Genomic DNA, 19,970 nt, shown 5'->3' with positions numbered 1-19,970 from the left:
TTATTAATTAATAAACATTCAGATGATAATCAACTTTTTAATTCAGAAAGCTCATTTATAATATACACTATTGCAGTAATGATGCATGAAAAGAATTACAAAATGAAAACATTATCACCAGTTATAGTAGTTATTTCAGATATTTGTCTTTGTGTTCAACTAGGAGTTTAGCTGAAGATTTTGCATCACGGAAAAGGGAACAAATTTCATCAATATCTTGCTTCTTGACGGATGTTCTGCCATTTACTTTAGCTAGCAAACTTGCAGGACTTAATAACTGTACTGCATACCTTCAAATAACAAAAAAGAAAAGCATAGAATTTTTAATATGACTGACAAACTAAGACTAATAAAATGGCAAACTGAAAGCAATAATACTTATTCGAAGAATTAAACCTGTGCGGTGATATTAAGTTTATACATAGGTATGCAGGTTGGAATTAATTTTCATTAAATGAAGAGCAATACATAATGTGCAAGATTACGAAGCTTGTTAACTTATTACACGGTCAATATAGCTTTTTGCTGTGGCTGAAAGCTTTGGTGGACAAGAGTACACAAACAATCGCAAAGGGTTGGGAGGAGAAAGAGTTCTATAGTGTTGAAGGAACTCCATAAAATAGTTTAAATGAAAAGCAATTTTTTCATTGCAGAACTTGTCATACATTTACAACATAAATGAGCTGCTATAGAAGCTATCAGAATTTGTTAAATCTTTTGAAAATCTTCAACTGAATAATAAAAATATTAGTACTAATAGAATGAAACGCTGCATACAGTTAATTTTTCAAACTATACTATACAATAAACAACTCTGCATAAAATCTAGTATATTTGAACTTTAATTTTTGGAACATATACTGGAAAATAAGAGAAGGAAATTACCTTAAAGTAGTTTTCATTCCTATTTCTCCTAAAGCTAGAAGTGATTCTTCATCAACTGCTATGCCTTCTACATTTGCACGAATTTTCAGAATCTAAAATTAAATTTATACAAAAGGACATTAACTTTTATTATGAAGCAATTATTATAAAATTGTCTCAATCAATAATTTTTATAATTTAAGCAAAAAATTGAGCAGCTACATAAAATCGATCACAAGGATAAACATTTTGATTTATTTGTAAAATATCAGTATTTACATTATAGCATTTAATCCTAGTTTTACTCTCTCTATATATATATCCAGTGTAAGCTTAACAAAAAAAAGGGGTAAGGTAAAATTACCGAGATCGAAAAGCGGAAAAAATAGAAAATTTATCTTCACCCCACTAGTGTTTTAAATTATGGTAAATTTCTGGAATAAAGATATCAACAGAAATAATTTGTGATTTTATGCAAATATGTAAGCAAATTCACTTGGTAACAGGCATGTATGGACTCTGAAAATTTTCTAAATTGTTTAATAAATAAACATTAACCATTTTTAGATATTAATGAAAAAGAATATAGAATGAAATAAGCTAAAAGGAACTATCCATTTTTTACTTCTTCAGTGAACTATAAAGGATAATGGAATCTAAGAAATAAAATGCAGATGGTTGAATCCGTAATGAACAGTGAAAATTTTGATGTTGCAGAATGCTGAAATGCCAATCCACAATGAATAGGAAACTGGCAGCTCAGGCAGATAAAAATCTCTTATTTTATTTCAGCAAATGTGTTGTGGCCACAAACAACTTGGCACATTACTTGTGCCTATTTTCAAGAGGTTTGCGTTTTTAATAACTTTGCAGTATGAAGGAAGCACCAGTTCAGCTATATCGAAGAGTAGTGAGTGAGTGTGTTATGTTCAGGGTTAAATTCGGACTGAATTAGAGTTTTGGTTTTCAGTGCAATTTGATTGGATGATTATACTGCTATAAAGTTAATGTGCATGAAAAATAAAGAATACGTAAAAGATAAAATTTAAATTAGCAGAGTAAATTAATTTCCCTTCTGTATTCTAAAAACAGTAATCTCTCTTTGTATTGCATCATTTCAAGATTAATTTTGAATGGCTAGTACTAGGCTGCATTTTTAAGCACTCGCAGCAAATCTGTAAATGAATTTATTTTTTTACTTTTTCGTATAGCTGTTAAATTACACTGCATTTATTAAATCATTGAATATGCTGGATTAAATTTCGAAGAATGGATTTTTCGCTTAAAATATTTATAACTTACAACACACTTCTTTTGGAATGATTGACTTGCTGATTATTCTCTACATAATTCTGATGATGTAAATGGAACTAAAACAGCCAATAACTTTACATATATATGTATTTGTGTGTGTGCATGAAAGAAAGTTAAAAATTTATAGGAGTCCTGCATGAGACTTTCCTCACATGTAATAGGAGCCAGTTCCCATCAGGAAGTCTTTCTTTCCCAAGAGTTTTCCCCTCTTTTAGAAATATCTCTAGACCGCTTTGCTATCTTAAAATAAACTTACAATTTCGAAATACTTTAAAGGCGAAAGGTCTTTCAGAGAGAAATGTTTAATTTAAAAAAAGGGGGAGTACTCTTCTGTCATCAAAACCGAATTCAGAAATGCAGGTTTTCGAAATACTTTAAAGGCAAAAGGTCTTTCAGAGAGAAATGTCTAATTGAAAAAAAAAGTGAGTACTCTTCTGTTAACAAAACCGAATTCAGAAATGCAGGTATGTATGCATGTATATATATACTTTCATTAATACATACATTTTTTAATCCAGTCTCGATAACAGAAGAGTACCCCCCCCCCCAAAAAAGGAGAAATCAACTTGGCAAGCATATTTACAAATGTATTCCATTCTATAAATATTGAACAAAAAAAACTTCCTCGTGAAAGTCAGGAAGATAGCATCAAACTAATTTTAAAAAGAAACACATTTAATGAAAAGTTCTCTAGCTTATTTATTGTGGTTACTTTCCTTATTTACTTTTACAGTATAGTTTTTATTCATTATTACTTTATAATAATGACATATCTGTACATTATATGCACTGAACAACCAAAACATTATGAACACTTAAACAGTGATGCATTCCGCGACCTCTAGCCTGCAATTCGCCTTGGCATGGATGCCAGAAGTTCTCAGTAGATTACTGCAGACATGTTATACCAAATATCTAAGCAGCGGTCACACAAAATCGGGATAATTCCGACATGGTGGTATTTGAATTCTGCTCTATGACATCCCAAATGTGCTCTGTCAGGTTAAGATCCAGAGAGTTAGGTAGCCAGGACATTAACTGGAATTCATCCTCATGCTCCTCAAACCACTCCAACACAGTTTGAGACTTGTGACGTGAGGCATTGTCCTGCTAGAAGATTTCATTTCCAATTGGAAAGATAGACACCATGTAAGGATGAAACTGATCCACAATTATTTTCAGATAGTAAGCAGCTTTCACAGTCTGTTCTACCACAACTAAGAGACCCAGAGTCATCCATGAGAATGTACTGCTGTACGGGAGAGCGGGGGGAGTAATTGTTCGCCTGGAAGACGACATACCCTGACACAATCATTGATGCACTCAATGAAAAATCTTAATTGATCCGGCCAGATAACTGTTCTCTACTTATCCATGGCCCAGTCTCAATGTTTCCGGGCCTACTGTACACGTAGTTGACAATGACACTCGGTCAACAAAGGCACACAAGGGTGAGATGTCTGCTACGCAGTCCCATATCCAACAGTGTCCACTAAATTGTGTGTTCTGCACTGTATTGGGCAGTCAGCTGAGCTACTGTTTGGTTCGATTTTGCTGTACCAAGCAGGACAGTCTCCAATGTCCTTTTTCTTTGATGACGCGTGGACATCCAACATCTTGGCATCTACTGCTGGTTTCACTGTCATCTATCCACTTTGCATAAATACTAACAATGGTGGATTGTGAATAACCTACCAATCATGCAGTTTCGGAGATACTTGTTCCAAGACCATTATAAGTTGAACTCTACCAAATTCGCTTAGATTAGCTGCGTTTCCCATCACATGCAAAAGTGCAAGAATAATTCTTTACTTACTTCAGCAGCAGTTAAATCCCACTTAACTATGTGCCCTCCAAGTTATCCAGACAAGTTCACTGAAATATGTGGGGATGGTTATAATGTTTTGGCTTGTCAGTGTACAGCACATAAAGAAAAATAAAATTCACAAATGCTATTTAATAAAAAGACATAGAATAATGAGAATTTTACTTTTTCCTCAAATAAAAAAAAATTACAATTATCATTAAACTTAGCTTTATTCAGTAGCAAGATTTAAAGGTCTTACATTTAAATCTTGCTACTGAATAAATGAAAGGAAATTTTTCTTTATAATATTGCGAAACCTCTCATAATATCTCCAATGTTTAAGATGATTATTTCCTTAGTGGACCATAATCATTTGGAATTATACATGGTCACCATAGGGGTCATCACCACTAGAGTTGTTTTTTTATTACAAGTTTTAACTGTTATGTAAGAAAGCATAGTTAACTCAGATACAATGTGATAGACATTTTGGTTCTTTCAATGAAGAAGTACATACAAAATACAGAAAATTATAGTTGCTAATTTAGCAAAACACACTATCATGTGCAATTTGAAACAATCAAATCATCACATTTTATACAATACTTTGCTCTGGATTTAATACCGCTTAAAGCATGCTGTATAAAATAACGTTAAATTTCTCCTTATATGAGAAAATTTTGTAGAAAGATTCGATTCATTTGCAGCATCCCGGACGTATTATGTGTTCTTCGGTGTATGATTTTATGTCAAGCCTTGTACTAGATAATTTCCAAAAGAAATTTACTACACATTAAACACTGAATTTTCACAAATAAAAGTTACTATCCTATTAAAGAAAAGGGATGGGTTTGCAAAATATTTTGAAGAATTGTACAAAAATGTCAATTTCTATCATTTCATTAAATTCTTGCAAAATTACTTTAACATTAGTCTAAAATTACTGATCTATTATGCACTCATTTTAAACTGTGTTTTCAAAAACAATTGCTCACTTGAATCATTTCAGAACTTGTGTAAGGCAAAGTACGGATAATCATGAGCCGGTCCAGAAGATCAATGGGAATACCATGAGCTGATATAATATCTTCAGCACCTCTAAATAACAGAAGAAAATAGATAAAAAGTTACAAAAAGACAATGAATCACTGTTGTTCACAGCAAAATATGTTAACAACCATTACATACCTGATGCTACATCTACCACGATTTGTAGCAAATATGACAATAGGAGCTATTGATGATTCAAGTGCTCTATGTAGGTAAGTAAAGCATTCTATGTCTAGCATGTGCACTTCATCAATAAACAGAACACCAGGTACAAGTTCTGCTATTCCTTGATCAATATACTTATTGACAACTTTATTGATTTCCTTCCTTAGTTTATCTACAAAGAAAATATTAAGATTCTCACATAACCAGTATCAATACACATTAAAATAAAATGCAAATAATTAATTACTGATGTGGTAAGCATGTGTGTAACAATTCTTTAGTTTTAACAAGCAGCAGCATCATTTTCATAGGCATTCTTTTTTTCTTTTGCATTTCAAGCTATGGCCATAAAACAAGTATGTAGATAGACAGCTGGCTATTGCAAAGCACAAAAACTATAATCAGCTGGCTATTGCAAAGACGAGGCTGCACTGGGGACTTTTAAAGTTACAAATGGGCCTAAGTTAACCCCAAAATGCACAGAAAAGGAATAGGCAATACACATCTGCCGAGTATAGCAGAAAAAATTTAGCTACTAGTGCTCATTTAAGGAATTGTTGATAAAAAGAATCAAGGAATAAACTAATGAATAAAATTTAATCTAACAAATTTATTTCACCTTTGACTCATCAGCCATATAGTGGGTTTTTTTTTTTTTTCCTGATTTTTGATCTCTGAAACTTTTCATTGATATATAGTGCTCTTACCAATCACTTATCTAATTTTTAAAAAAATCTTTTTGAAAATCAACCAAAGAGAAAAACTTAAAAATTGCTGGCAAATGTTTGTCATACAACTATATTCATATGATAAATCTTTTCTTTGAAAACTACTCTTTTGAGTATTTTTGTAAAATGCATAAAATAGAATATATACCTCATTAAAAAAATTGGTAATAAGAGGTAAATATAAAATTATAAATAAAGCCAATCCACTTTAAACAGAAGTTTTAGGCTTAAATAAATGAAACAATAACTATCCAAATTTCATACACCAGTCGGTACTTTTCCGTTTTGCCGGCGCAAGCGATGAAGTCGCCAATAATGGTACAACCGATGCCAAACGGAATATTCTCGCTGGTAACCTTTTACGCCTCATTTTCAAAACAAGTCGCCGCTTTGTCTTATCAGATTGATTGTTTCTTTCAATACTAGCATATAATTACATAGAATTTTTATCAGATAGTTCAGTTTTATGTCTAAGGCCATTTTCGGTAATTAAGTCAATCAGGATGCAATCACAGCGCTTACACGAAGCCGAAAATATAGAAAAGGTAAAGTCAACGGTTAAATTCAGCAATTCTAATGAGAATGCATTAACGAAGTAAAGCACTGCAGTTTTACATAATTTCTGTGTAAGCTATTCGCACGAATTGAAATATTTCTTGCATTTAAACTTGTGTTCCAAATTAAGATTTAACTTGAAATTAATGTAGATAATTACTGAGAGCATTAGATTTTTGTAGAGCAGTTTACGTGCGGATGAGATCGCTTGGGTTCACGTGATATGAACCGGCGAATCAGTATGTTGAACCATGAAAGCATAGTAAATTCTTAAATTAATGTCTTTTTACAAATTTATTGTCTTTATTTATAGGCTTTTTATAAAATTTTAAGCGATATTAAAATGTTTATGCCTTCAAAAAAAGAATTTTTAGAACTAACATTTTTTATGTGTATACCGTATGTTGTCGCCAATAAAGTCTGCTTGGCGAGATTTGCGCTGGCGAAACGGAAAAGTACCCACCAGTCTTAAAACAATGCTCAACATGTAGCAAAATGTGAAAAATTTTAGTTGCATATTTTTCCAGTGTTCTCAGATTAGTTTATATTTGTCTTAGGAAAAGAACGAAAAATTCTGGTCGACACTGGATAGCTTCAATACAGAGTAAAATTATTACTAAAATCAACACTTTAGCCAAGTAACCACTTAGGACCATCCATAAAAGAAACTACAGACTCAAAACTAAAGAAAAACACACCAAAGTAAAACATAAAATTCACAAAGAAACAATCTTGTGTTGGCATAGTAGTCAAGTTTACCAATTTCGTTTAGTTTACCAATTTCGAGGGAAAATAGGTACAGATCCCTCTTCATCAGGAGCAAAGAAATCTGGAATGAAAGAAAAGCCAGTTGTATTTATACCCAACAGGAGTAAAGTAAAGTAAACGAGAAGTTAGTACCATCTGTCAGCAGAAACAGTAATCAAAATTGAACAATAGAATTTTAAAAGTGTTTGGAAGGACTGGATTGGAATTAAGTCATTAACTAAACAAGATAAATCTTTATGAATGTGAAAAGCTTTAAGAAAATCCAATTCATAATGGAAGAAGCTTTCTGGATAATTTTTGCTGACCTGAAGTCAAAATTACTATTAAATTTCGGAACTACTCTGATATGCGCCCTCAAGACGCCAAATATTTTTGGTGAGAAACTTCACGCTGCCATATTACTATCTAAATTTTTTGTCTACATTTCGAACTTTTAGTCTAAAATGTCTCCAAAAACGCGGTTTTCGCACATGCAAAAACTACGTTTCGAACACACAATTTAGCTAAAAATCCGAAACAAAAACAAAAAATTTAGATAGCAAAAACGTAAAGTTTCTCACCAAAAATATTTGACAAGAATCCATGTACACAGCAACATGTTTTAACTTAAAAAAAAATCTACGAATGGCACATATAGGCAATGAATGAATCTACAAACTACGCACACCTCGCTTTAATAAATTAACATAACAACAATAAATTTCAAAGAAGACCATGTACACAGCATCCTGTTTAAACTTTAAAAAAAATCTACGAATTGCACAATTTAGGCAAGGAATGAATCTACGATCTACGCACTCCTTGCTTTAATAAAATAACATAACAACAATAAATTTCAAATAATACCATGTACACAGCGTTCTATTTCAACTTTGGAAAACATCTACGAATTGCACAGTCTAGACACTACAAACAATTTAAAAAACAACAATAACGACAGAAATTCATACTAAAGAACCAATGAACATAACATTCTACAAAATAAGAACAAGGATAAAATAAAATGCACTTACCATGAATTAACGCGTTTTCGAATAGCAGAAATATCAATTTCATACCGCCTTTAACATGCCGCCACATCTTCACTATTGTATTTACATGACAGCCAGACACACTATCCAGAAAATTTATACTATGGTTCACAAATAAATAAAATTACAAATCCCTACTTCTATCATGCGCTGCCATTAAAAATAATCTCCCAGACCCTCTTTACACACTTCTAAATACCCACTACCCCTCAACAGGATAGCCACAATGATATTTCCTTTTGCCGAACTTCAATTCAACAACTACCATTTTATCTTTCCCTCCCATCTTCTCAGACACAGAGGCGAATCAACGAGCTCCAGCGAAAGTTTTTCAATGTCAACAGGGTTGCCATGGAACACACAATCGCGCCAAAAACCAGCGCAGAACACATATCGCCACATTTGGTGAAATTAGGGCGTATATTAGAGTTGTACCTAAATTTCCAACTATGATTAGCTAAGACTTATTAATTTTGCCTTTTTGGACATAAGTTTTTTTTTTTTTTTTTTTTTTTTTTTTTTGTGTGTGTGTGTGTGTGCAAAACTTTTGGCCAATATATCTCAAACCATGGCTTTCCCTTCATTGCTCTGATGAAGAGGGACCTGTATCTGTTTGTCCTCAATATCAATAGTCTTGACTAAAATCTACACGAGGTTCCTGCATTGTGAATTTCATGTGAAATTACAAAATATTAACATATGCTTATTAAACTACTCTAAACCGCTCTTACTGTGCTATACTGAATTAAACAAACAATAACAGAACTCTAATACACATAAATTAATAATTATAGTACACATGAAAAAACATAGTGGTAATGAGAAAAATATGATAATGTCTGTAGTTTATTACAGATGCAACAATAAATAAACTAGTAATTACTAAAAAGGTCATTTTAGGTTTGGAACTATTATTACATGTTTTTATAATATAAATCAAAATACCTGTAATTTCTGTCTTTTTCGGCTTTATGAGCATGCCCATGATCGACAAAATATCTTGACCACCTTGTGGTTTAGCATTTGCTACATCCAGATCATGAAGCGTGACATCTTGCACAATTTCTTTCTTTTTATGTACATCTCCTTTAGGCAGAGGAACATATTCTTCTGCCTGCAATAGTACAATTCTTTAATATATTTTATTCACAATATACTAGTATAATAGATAAAATACCTCTCTATTTTGAAACAATTTCACTTCAGATGATTATATATTGAAAATAAAGAAGTAATATATAAAGATATTAGTCAAAGTAATTTAAATTTAGAAAAGAAAATAAAAATTAAGAACTGATAAAAATTATGCATAAAATTTTGCTGTGAAAAAATTTTCGTCATTTATGTTGGAATTCAGTTATAATTTTTCAACGTTTATTTCCGATGTGATTCAACATCTGAGTAATCACATACTTTACATAGCTTATATTTAAAATTTTTAGATTTAATTTTCTTTCTTTCTCCCACTTATTTGTACTTTTAATTCTAGTTACCACTTAAAGATATAATATTTTAACACTTCTACACCTATATGTATTACAATAACATTGAATTCATTTTAATATCAATACTTTAAGAATAATTAAGAAGCAAATTGATATGACAATCTTTTCCATTTACCTCTAAATCAAACTCAGTAGCATATGTATCACATCTTCCTTGTCTCTGAAAAAAATACATCATATAAAAATTGTATCACAAAAAAAAAAAAAAAAAAAATGTTAATTATAACTAAAATTAAAATGTTTATGAATGTACAACTTACCTTAACAGCTCCACTGTTAGCTTCAATATAAATTACATCACCAACAGCAACCTTCTCCTTTTGAATACTTTCAAAAATTGTTGGATCTAGTTTTAATTTCTTGGAACCCTTCGCTGTTTTTAAGCCAACTGCTACATGTGTTGTTGTTTTTCCATAACCTATAATTTGCAAGAAATGTATATTTTATCTATTTCCCATTCAAATTTTTATGCAAAAAGTATTTAATAAACTAATCAGCACATCACCAACCACAATAGCTTCTAGGGTTGTAATTCAGGCAGAAAAGCAAATCTATAGGTGGACTGTGAACAACTGGGTCTTAGTTAGCACATAAATACTATTTGATTTTCCCCACTTGCACGGATTAAATAAGAGATATCTCATAATTTTCAGTTAAATTTATTGATTATTTTACACCAAACACTATTTAAATAAATATACAAAAATTCATGGCTCATAATTTTATACTAAAAACTTTTAATACTTATAACAAAAAAATTCACTTAAAATATATTAAACCCTCATTTTACTTATTTAACCTTAATAACAAGATTAAATTATCTCACTGTGATTACAGTGACCATGACTATAATTTATCATAAATGCTGATCTAGACTGACTTTCTATTTCTTGGAAGTTCCTCATAACAGGCAAAATGCTTTCTATTCTTGTTTTTGACTGTTGTACTCACTCCTTATCCAAAAATCACAAGGATATTTCTCCTAGCTACAAAAAGATTTAAAAATTAATCATTCTGGGATTTAAACCCTGAAGTGAAGTATCAGTGTTCGGTAGTTTTACCCACCCAACACTAACAGGCAATGTTTCCCAAAGACTACTTTTTAAACAAAAACTGAGGTAATGATTTCAAAGAACTTGCCATCATTGACTCTCTGGAACCACATTTTTATCAAAATGCAATTAAGAAAAAATAGTGATTTGTTTTAAAACTCCTAACAGATAACAGTGATTGCAAACTACCCTTTTGTTAACACCATTAACAAGCTCTGAATTTTATGAACAGTTTAACCCTTTGCGACACGCATATTTAAAATATATTTTAATCTTTAAAAAAATGCCTTAGAATAAGTCAGATGGATTTACTTAAGTGCTTGAAAAAATTTCTGCGCTTTATTTTTTTATGGGAGAAGGTGGGATACCGTTTGTCCCACCATGCAACTAGCGCATGTCTTATAGCATATTGGTGTATAGCAGGGAAAAAAATCATATGTGGAATAAATAAACAAAATAAAGCATGCATTCTAAAATATTCATTATAAACACACTAAAATGCATTTTGTACTTATTGCATATATGCATGACTTGTAAAATTCTGCATATGCACATTTTGCATATATATATTTAATATTTTTAAATTTTAGGAACAAAAGAAAATATTTTCTTGAATATTATTTTAAGATTAAAATTTGATACTCATACATATGATACTAAATAAAATATGAAAATTGGCCCTTGATTCAAAAACATTTATATATGATTAAAATTGAAAAAAGTCATTTTTCATGAAACTTTGAAAAACATGTTGTTTCATTCTTTTGTAAGCATAGAGGCACTTCACATGTTTCACACATCCAAAATGTTCGTCGTTCTTCTTTCGATGTGCTGCAATATGCACATCTTCTCCTGCTCGTTCTCTTTGGCGTACGACTTGCATTTTTTAGTCTCTTTTCTGGTTGTACGAACGGGTTTTTAGTTTTTATTTGAACTGGGTATTTCTATTTAAGTTTTCTTTTCAGCTCTTTCTTGCCTGCAAGTGCCATTAGACCTTCTATAACTGAGAGAAGAAAATCTTTCATTGTTTTTACATCATGATCTCGTTCGCGAACAAACTTAAATAGAATAAATGCGTTTATTATACTCGCATCTAAAAAGTAAAAAAAAATCATGTGCCACCATTTCTTGCTTCTGCGGTTTATTCCATATAGTCCTTTCAGTTGATCAATCAGTCGACATATCCCATATTCTTGTTGTATGAAATAATGCTGTTTGGGCACAGTACTTTTTTGTCTTTCCATCTCGTTCTTTTCTATTAATTTCTTTCATTTCAATTGCCTTTTCCAAGCAAGACAGGATAGAAACGGATCATTTATCCTTCCATTTTATGCAATAAATTGAATCATCGCTAACTGAAAAGTCTATATATTCTCTTGACATAAATTTGTCTTTTAAATTTTTGGGTAGATACTTTCAATTCATATTTACAATGCCACATGCATAGATGGGTCTGTGTCTTTAAAAAGCGAAACAAATTATATAATTCCCTTTCTTCTTCAGCAATAACTTCAACCTCAGTTATTCTCTCCTGGATTTCAATTTCACCTCAATAAGAACTGATATCTGAAGCATTTGAGTCGCAATCGGATAAGAATTCAGCAAAAAGATCCAAAGCTTCCTGAGTTGTTAATTTTTTTCTAGACATTTTAGCACATCAGAGCATACAACGGATGTAAAAGCGCGCATAATCACGAAAAAAGTAGATGCAAAAAAGAAAAGAAAAATAATCGTGAGTGCTGCCATCTATTGAGCGGAAACTCAAGTGTGTGGTGGGACAATTTTTAACCCACTTATTTCAAGTGCAAAAATAATGTTATAAAATATTGAATCCAATTAAGATTTTTGAAAATAAAATACCTTTGAATATTAAAAAGAATCATACATATCATAAATTGTATACCAAAATGTTTAAAATATTGAAAAATGCGAGATGCATGGATATCACTCTTGTGATCCTGTTTTGAATATTTTTTGCTTATAAACTTAAACCGTGGTATAGTAGTAACATCTACTGAGAAAAATAATAACTAAAATAGATTATTTTTAAAACATTAGAAAATTTCTAACGGAAATTGCTAACTGAGAAAATAAATATTAATTAGGTGGGACATATATTGACCCACCATGCCGCAAAGGGTTAAGCAATCCCAAGAAGTTAAAACCTACTCTATATTATAGTATAATAATGAAAGCTATAATAGATTGCAAAGTACTGTGTTTAAAAACATTAAATTGTTGGTTTTAACCTTCTATAACTATCTAACATTGGCTATAAAACTGCAAGAAAAAGGTAGATACACAAACCTTGAAATTTTTCAAATAGGCTACACAAATTATTTCTGTAAATAAACTAATAAACATACCTCCCATAGGATTTTCACTTTCAACAGGGCTGATTTCTGTAACTTCTCCTTCATAAATTTCTTTTACTTCCTTAATTCTCAAACCTGCCGAATAAATAAATAAAACAAAATTTTTCTTTAAAATATTCAGCAATGAATATCTCAGCTGTTTTAGGTACTTTTTCAGTATATTTCTCATTTACTTTTATTCCAAATAAAAATGCATTATAAACTGACATACAGAACACAAATACTCAATAATGAAGAATGTAAATAAACTCCTAAAGATTTCAGATATTAAAAAAGTAAAATTAGTGAGTACTACAATGCTACTGGATACTAATATTCCAGTTATTTTAGCTTTTAAATTAGTTGAATATCAGATAGCCAGGCTTTTACTGTACTTAAATATCAAATAGATAATTTTAAATTGTTTACCTCTGATTTAAACAATTTTAAATTAATTTTGAAATCAATTAATAATTATTTATTACATTCTGGTATTCTAGAAATACATAAGGGATAAAAGTAAAAAAAAAAAAAAAAAAAAAAAAAAAAAGAGGAGCATATATTAACTTTATTTGAAAATTAATTACATGGAAATGTGTACAAGACAATCAGAAAAGGAATGATAATTAAGATACTAAGTAAAAAAAAAAAAAAAAAAGGAACAGTCCTTTCAAATTCAAATTATTTTATTCTAATCAGAGCTGTAATTTATTATGATCATCTTCTGTTATCCCTATGATAGGTGATACCTAACCGCTGTCCCTGCAATGTGGCACATACACCCTCAGAAAGTTTGCCAAGTGCTGGTTTCAGATGAGAAAATTAATAAAAATTTTCTCAATGTACAACATAAATTAATTCAAATGCACATAAAACTTAAAGGGGGGGGAAGATTAAGTAAAAACATTTTTATAACAAACTAAAAATTTAAAAACATTTCCAAATTTTAACTATGTACAGATGCATAATGAATAAAACATATATACATTATTACTATATGCTTAAGTTATCATGAACTATTCCTATTTTTAGAGACTTAATGGAAAAGTAATTTTTTTTTTTTACCTATGGCACGACGAAAGTTCTCCATTAATACCTCGGTCTTCTTGATTTCCGATGAGTATACTTCACTACCAACCATAGGACAAAATGGTACTTTTGATCCTAATTCTTGAGCAACAGCTAGTGCAATAGCAGTCTAGAATAAAAATTATTAGACAACAGTTTTAGAGACACTTATTATAAATCCATAAATATTCCTATTGGTACTTACATATTAGTGCAATCATCTTGGTGCAGTTTAGCGATTTTTTACAGAAGAAAAAGATGATTCAGTGAATTTTAGAATTGCAACTTGCAATAGATATAGTTACCTAAAGAATTGTTATGTGCATGGTTGCCACTAGTTTGATGATTAAGGTGGTTGCAATAATATGTAAGTACCTTTCTATTTGTCAATAAAAGACCCTATTCTCGCTATTGAATAAAAATTTAACAAATAACAGAAATTGGTTAATTCTTACCTTCCCCGTGCCAGGAGGTCCAGCAATAAGTAGAGCTCGACCTGCCATTTTTTTAGCATTTATTAAATCTACAACAATTCCAGCAGCCTGAAATATGAGGGAAGGTTAAAAACTAAGAAATGCGAAAAAATTTTTAAAAGTTTTTATGGGCAGCCATGAATTTTACTGCTCTGAAACACATTTGATAATTTTCATTATTAACAAAATTAATACTGATGCAAATACATTATAGAATGATGATTTATTATTTAACTGACTAAAATAAATCCCAATTATTTTTCAATTTACACCACCACTGAAATTCCAATATGTTTCCTATTTTAAAGTACACCGTGTTTGAAAAAGAATATACATATTACAAAGTGTTTTTTCGTCCAAACTATCGATCACTGCGCCTCGGCTCGACTATTGGCAAAACAAATACATAGTCTAGTTTATATAATTAGCGTCTAGATGTCAATTGTCTTCTGTTTTGCATGGTAACCGTCACATGTTTATAATGGCTACTCCGCAACAGAAATAATTTTGTGTTCTCGTGTTTGAAAACCTGTGACTTCTTCCTGTGGGGTTTGATTAAAGACAACGTTTATGTAGCACCACTCCCACAGAACCTGGAAGAGGTGAAGAACCGGATTCGTACTGTCATAACATCAGCGACGATGGACTTGCTTGCCCGAGTATAAGAGGAATTTGAGTATCAATGTGATATTGTTCGTGTCACTGATGAAGGACATATTGAACATCTGTAATCTGAACTTGAGAGGTTTATACATATATGTGTAAAGTTTCATATTCGTATATCATACAGTTTAATAAATATATGCATTCGAAATACATATATTGTTTTTGAAACATGCTGCATTACTAAATGCCTTCAAATAAAACTCTGAATTTTTTAGCAAATAAGCTACAAAAATTGTCAGACACGATAACCTATATAGACAATTTGTTTATATTTACTGGTAAATCACAAAATTATAAAAAAAAATCTTTAAAATATACTTTAAATTTAATTATCACATTACTGCACATATTTTTCACTACCACATATTTCAAACAGTTTTATTTCCATGTAATACTTTTTAAGTAGAACAAAATATTTGAATATTTTTTATGTGGAAAATACAAAACTAGATGCATGGTACAAAGTCTGAAATCCGGTCCGATACCTAGACCACCAGCCAAAAATTTAGGGTTGCAAAATGTTTAACATTTAGGGAGGTAAAATTTCAGATCTACAGAGAGTTCACTAGGCCACAAAATTTCTAGTGCTTAGTCCTGAGTAATTAATTAATTAGTCCTTAAGTTACATATGGGAATTTATGTATTCAGAAATGGTGAAGCATGTGTGGAAAATATCCATTCAGTATAATAAATAACTAAATTAAATCCGGCTTACTTTGTCAGTGTGTGACAGAAGAAAGACAAAATGTCTTTAGTGACAAAGATCTCGTGATCTTTAGTAATGATCTCATGATATATCACCAATAGTGTGTATACTGGATGCAAGCTAAGATGTATGATGACAGCTGTGAATTTGAAGGTTTTCAAATGCAAAAGAAAAAGAAAAGTTTTCCAATGAATAAAATTTGTGGAGAAGGAGTAATAAATGAAGATGATATAACAGAATATTTTTCATTGCAATGACAATGTCCCATTATCAATCAATTAGCGGACAACAAAATCTGTAGTATGGTAGCCAGAAAATATCGCTACCAATAGTAAAGAAAGTGACTGAGAGATTATCGTAAAGGAAAAAATTTCGAATAACAACTTAGTGGGAATTTTTGAATCTATAATTACAGGAATTGAACAACGGAACTTTGCAATAAAATATATTTAGCTATAGAATTAAAGAGAAAGTTGTAGCCCAAGAAATGAAGCAACTTAAATAACTTACATTAAAGAAATACTTAATAAAAACAAATAAATAATGAGCCTTTTTTTAAATTTTGATTTCCTTACGGTCATAAATGCTTCATTATTTCACATTTTTAATTTTATAACTTCTACATGTCATCTTACTGGATTTGGTACTTTTCCATTATGCACCTGCCATGCTTTTTGACATCAGTAAAATTGTATTGTTGTAACTAAAAACTGTTTACAACTAAAATACTTTCCAAAATACATAGAAGGTGCATAATGGAAAAAATACCCTAGATTTTAAATTGATGATGTAATATCTGGAAAAATTCCACATCCAAAATCGCTGAAGTCCTGACAAGTCAGAATATTGGATTTTGCACAGTACTATACTGATTGAAGATATCGAATAACAACCTGTAATAAATGAACTTGATTTTCTTTTTAATTTTCAGAGAATTCACACTTAGCAAAAATATATTATTTATCCACTACTTAATAAGGAAAAAATTTAATTTTTCTGAATAAATATGTCAAATTTTAAAATATTAAATCAGTGCAATAAAATGAAATCTTTTATTCAAGGAACCTTAAAAAAATAAGTACAGTCAAAAGTTGTTAATCCGGACTCGTCGGAACTTCGGCGATTCCGGATTATCGATCATCAGTTTAAATCTCATAAAATGGCATGCAGAAATTCTAAAATTAAAAATATGAAACCGTAATTTATGAAATAAAGAACAATTATGATCTAAAGAGTATCAAAATTTACAAAAAAAAAAAGCTTAATATTTATTTGTTTACTTTATTAAACATTTCTTTCAATGTAAGTTGTTTAAGTTGCTTCGTTTTATGTGATAATATATTCTCTTTAATTCTATAAACAGACATAATATCTTGTTCAGTTGCAAAGTTCCGCTGTTCAAGTCCCGTAATTGCTGTGCCGAGAATACCGACTAACATGTCAATCGAAATTTTTTTGTTTTCACTAACCTCTCCGTCACCTTCTTCATGCCTTTATCCATTTTTTGCAGCAACTCCACTTTTTGTTTGATGGATATCGAAACATACTTTCCTTTTGTACAATCCTTTGGGAGCTCCAGCATCGGAAGTTCTATTTGACATAATCGAAAGTTCAAGTTTACTTTTAAAGTATTGCTCTTACAGCCTGAAAAAAGTAATAAGCCGGATCCAGTTCGAAGATTAAGGAACAACGCAATCATCAACATTAACTGAAATAGATAATTAGATAATTTTAGCTTATACCGTCCGTTATACATTAAACGCGCACGCAAAAACGTATTCTGCACTTGCGCAGTCGTAAAGGTCTTACGCGCACGTGTAAACGCCTATGCCCATGTGTCAACGCGGCGCATGCGCAGAAAGTTTTTAGCTTTGAGGTCCGGATTATTGATCATTCCGGATTATGGGTGTCCGAATTAATGACTTTTGACTGTATTATTATTTTGCTCATCCAATTTTGATATTTAAAACTTCCTCAAAAACGCAGAAAAAAAGTATGAAAATATAGTAATTATGATAAAAAACATTGCTGTGAATTTTCTAAATATTTTATAGATAATATAATACCACTAGCAGCTTCGCTGCCAGCCTTCGTCTGGCTTTTAAATGTACCGGAAAAATGGCTCAAGGGAACACCAAACGTTAAATTTAAAAACTGCGTAGAATTGTACTCTGCAGAACAACTTTATAAAAAAAAAAAAGTTATTACGTATAACAAAATTACAATGAAATAAGGATTATCCCTTAATACAAATATTAATATCCTAATAAATAAATTAACCAACTTCCCTTTGCAAAATCTTTAGAACTCAAATGGTATAAAGAAGATTAAGAACTTTGTTTCCTAAAAAAAATCACTCAAAACTTTTCAATATCTTAAAGAAAGTGAAATGAGCAATAAATAACATAAAAAAATACAAAAAATAAAAAATTCTGAAAAACAAAGTATAATTAATGATATTTTATCTTATATTTTCAAGAGAAAAAATTACAATGAAATAAGCTATATCTCTTAATACAAATATTAATTATCCTAATAAAAAATTAACCAACTTGAACCAACCCTTGAAGAAAAGAAAATCACGCAAAACTCTTCAATATCTTACAAACAATGAAATAAGCAAAAAATAACACGAAAGAAACTCAAAAAACAAAAAATTCCGCTCAGAATTTTACTCTGCAGAACAACTTTATCACAAAAAAAAATCAATAAAAATGTATTATATAAAAAATGACAATGGAATATGCCAATTTCTTAAAAACAGTAACATAAAAAATACGATGAAAAATTGTTGCCAAACCCATATTTAATAACGATGATCGTGGGTTCAACTCCTTATGTGGAGACTTTTCCCCCCCTTTTCTATCTTTTTATATTATTATTTTTCCAATTAAAGAGGTGTATAATTTATTTTATATATTTATTTATACAAAAAATGCCTAGAAAAGGTAAAAAATTGGGATTTCGGACTTTTCATCAAGGGATTGTAATTAAAGTGCATACTGAAAGACTTTGTACATGAAAATTCAAAACTTTATTATTTGACAATCCCTGATTTGCATGTGTCAGGATGATATTTATCGTAGAAACAATAATTATTTCTGAATCTACACTCACGTTTGTGAAAATTGCAACACCAAGAAGGAATCGTCATAATTGAATGCAATTTAATACACAGTTGAGTGGTAGTGGTACAAATAAATGATTAAATGTTCAAAGCAAACAAACAAGAACAAGAGATCAGAATCAGTATTTTGTGTGGCCACCACGCGCCGCAATAAGTGCTGCTACACGACGTGGCATGGAGTCAAACAAAGTTTGAATGTCTGACTGAGGAAGAGCATTCCATATCGTTTGTACGCGTACCCAAAGTTCGTCTGCAGACGCAACAGGACGAGGATCACGAGCAAGACGCCGACCAATGACATCCCACACATGTTCAATTGGCGACATATCCGAGGAACACGCAGGCCAAGGAAGAAGCTGTACCTGCTGCGCTGCAAAGAAGGATTTAACAATCCGAGCAGTATGAGGGCGGGCATTGTCCTGTTGAAATACAGCGCCTGGCAAGCTTTGAAGGAAGGGAACAGCTTCGGGCTGTAGAATTTCACGGATATACCGGTTGCTGTTCAGATTGCCCACAATTCGTAGCAATTGAGATCGTCTATGATATGCTATGGCGCCCCAGACCATAACTCCGGGTGTTCGTCCACTGTGGCGTTCGATAATGCACTCCGGAAGGTGGCGTTCACCGGCATAGCGTCTGACACGAATGCGGCCATCATGGTACCACAAATTAAAGCGGGATTCGTCAGAAAACACGACATGCTGCCAATCAGCACGCCAGTCTCTATGCTGATTGGC

At 31.2% G+C, this 19,970-nt stretch overlaps 1 protein-coding gene across 3 annotated transcripts in view; it reads right to left on the bottom strand.

The window, feature by feature from the left end:
* Window positions 1–17: 17 nt before the first annotated feature.
* pont (RuvB-like helicase pontin) overlaps window positions 18–19,970 on the bottom strand; it is a 223,399-nt gene continuing 203,446 nt past the window's right edge. For all 3 annotated transcript variants that reach the window (XM_035358769.2, XM_035358767.2, XM_035358768.2), the window contains 10 exons: window positions 14,717–14,803; window positions 14,259–14,391; window positions 13,206–13,289; window positions 10,048–10,205; window positions 9,903–9,947; window positions 9,228–9,396; window positions 5,174–5,372; window positions 4,981–5,083; window positions 886–977; window positions 18–290 (listed from right to left, as the gene is read on the bottom strand). In XM_035358769.2, the coding sequence (XP_035214660.1) occupies window positions 131–290; window positions 886–977; window positions 4,981–5,083; window positions 5,174–5,372; window positions 9,228–9,396; window positions 9,903–9,947; window positions 10,048–10,205; window positions 13,206–13,289; window positions 14,259–14,391; window positions 14,717–14,764 (1,191 nt within the window). In that variant the 5' untranslated portion in view covers window positions 14,765–14,803 and the 3' untranslated portion in view covers window positions 18–130. The remainder of the gene's footprint in view (window positions 291–885; window positions 978–4,980; window positions 5,084–5,173; window positions 5,373–9,227; window positions 9,397–9,902; window positions 9,948–10,047; window positions 10,206–13,205; window positions 13,290–14,258; window positions 14,392–14,716; window positions 14,804–19,970) is intronic.

This window comes from Stegodyphus dumicola, chromosome 1, assembly GCF_044657685.1.
Source record: "Stegodyphus dumicola isolate Sdum_Otavi_A_Nest chromosome 1, ASM4465768v1".
Classification (NCBI taxonomy): Eukaryota; Metazoa; Arthropoda; class Arachnida; order Araneae; family Eresidae; genus Stegodyphus; species Stegodyphus dumicola.
The sequence above is the reverse complement of the archived record's forward strand: the minus strand, read 5'-3'. Positions and strand labels throughout refer to the sequence as shown.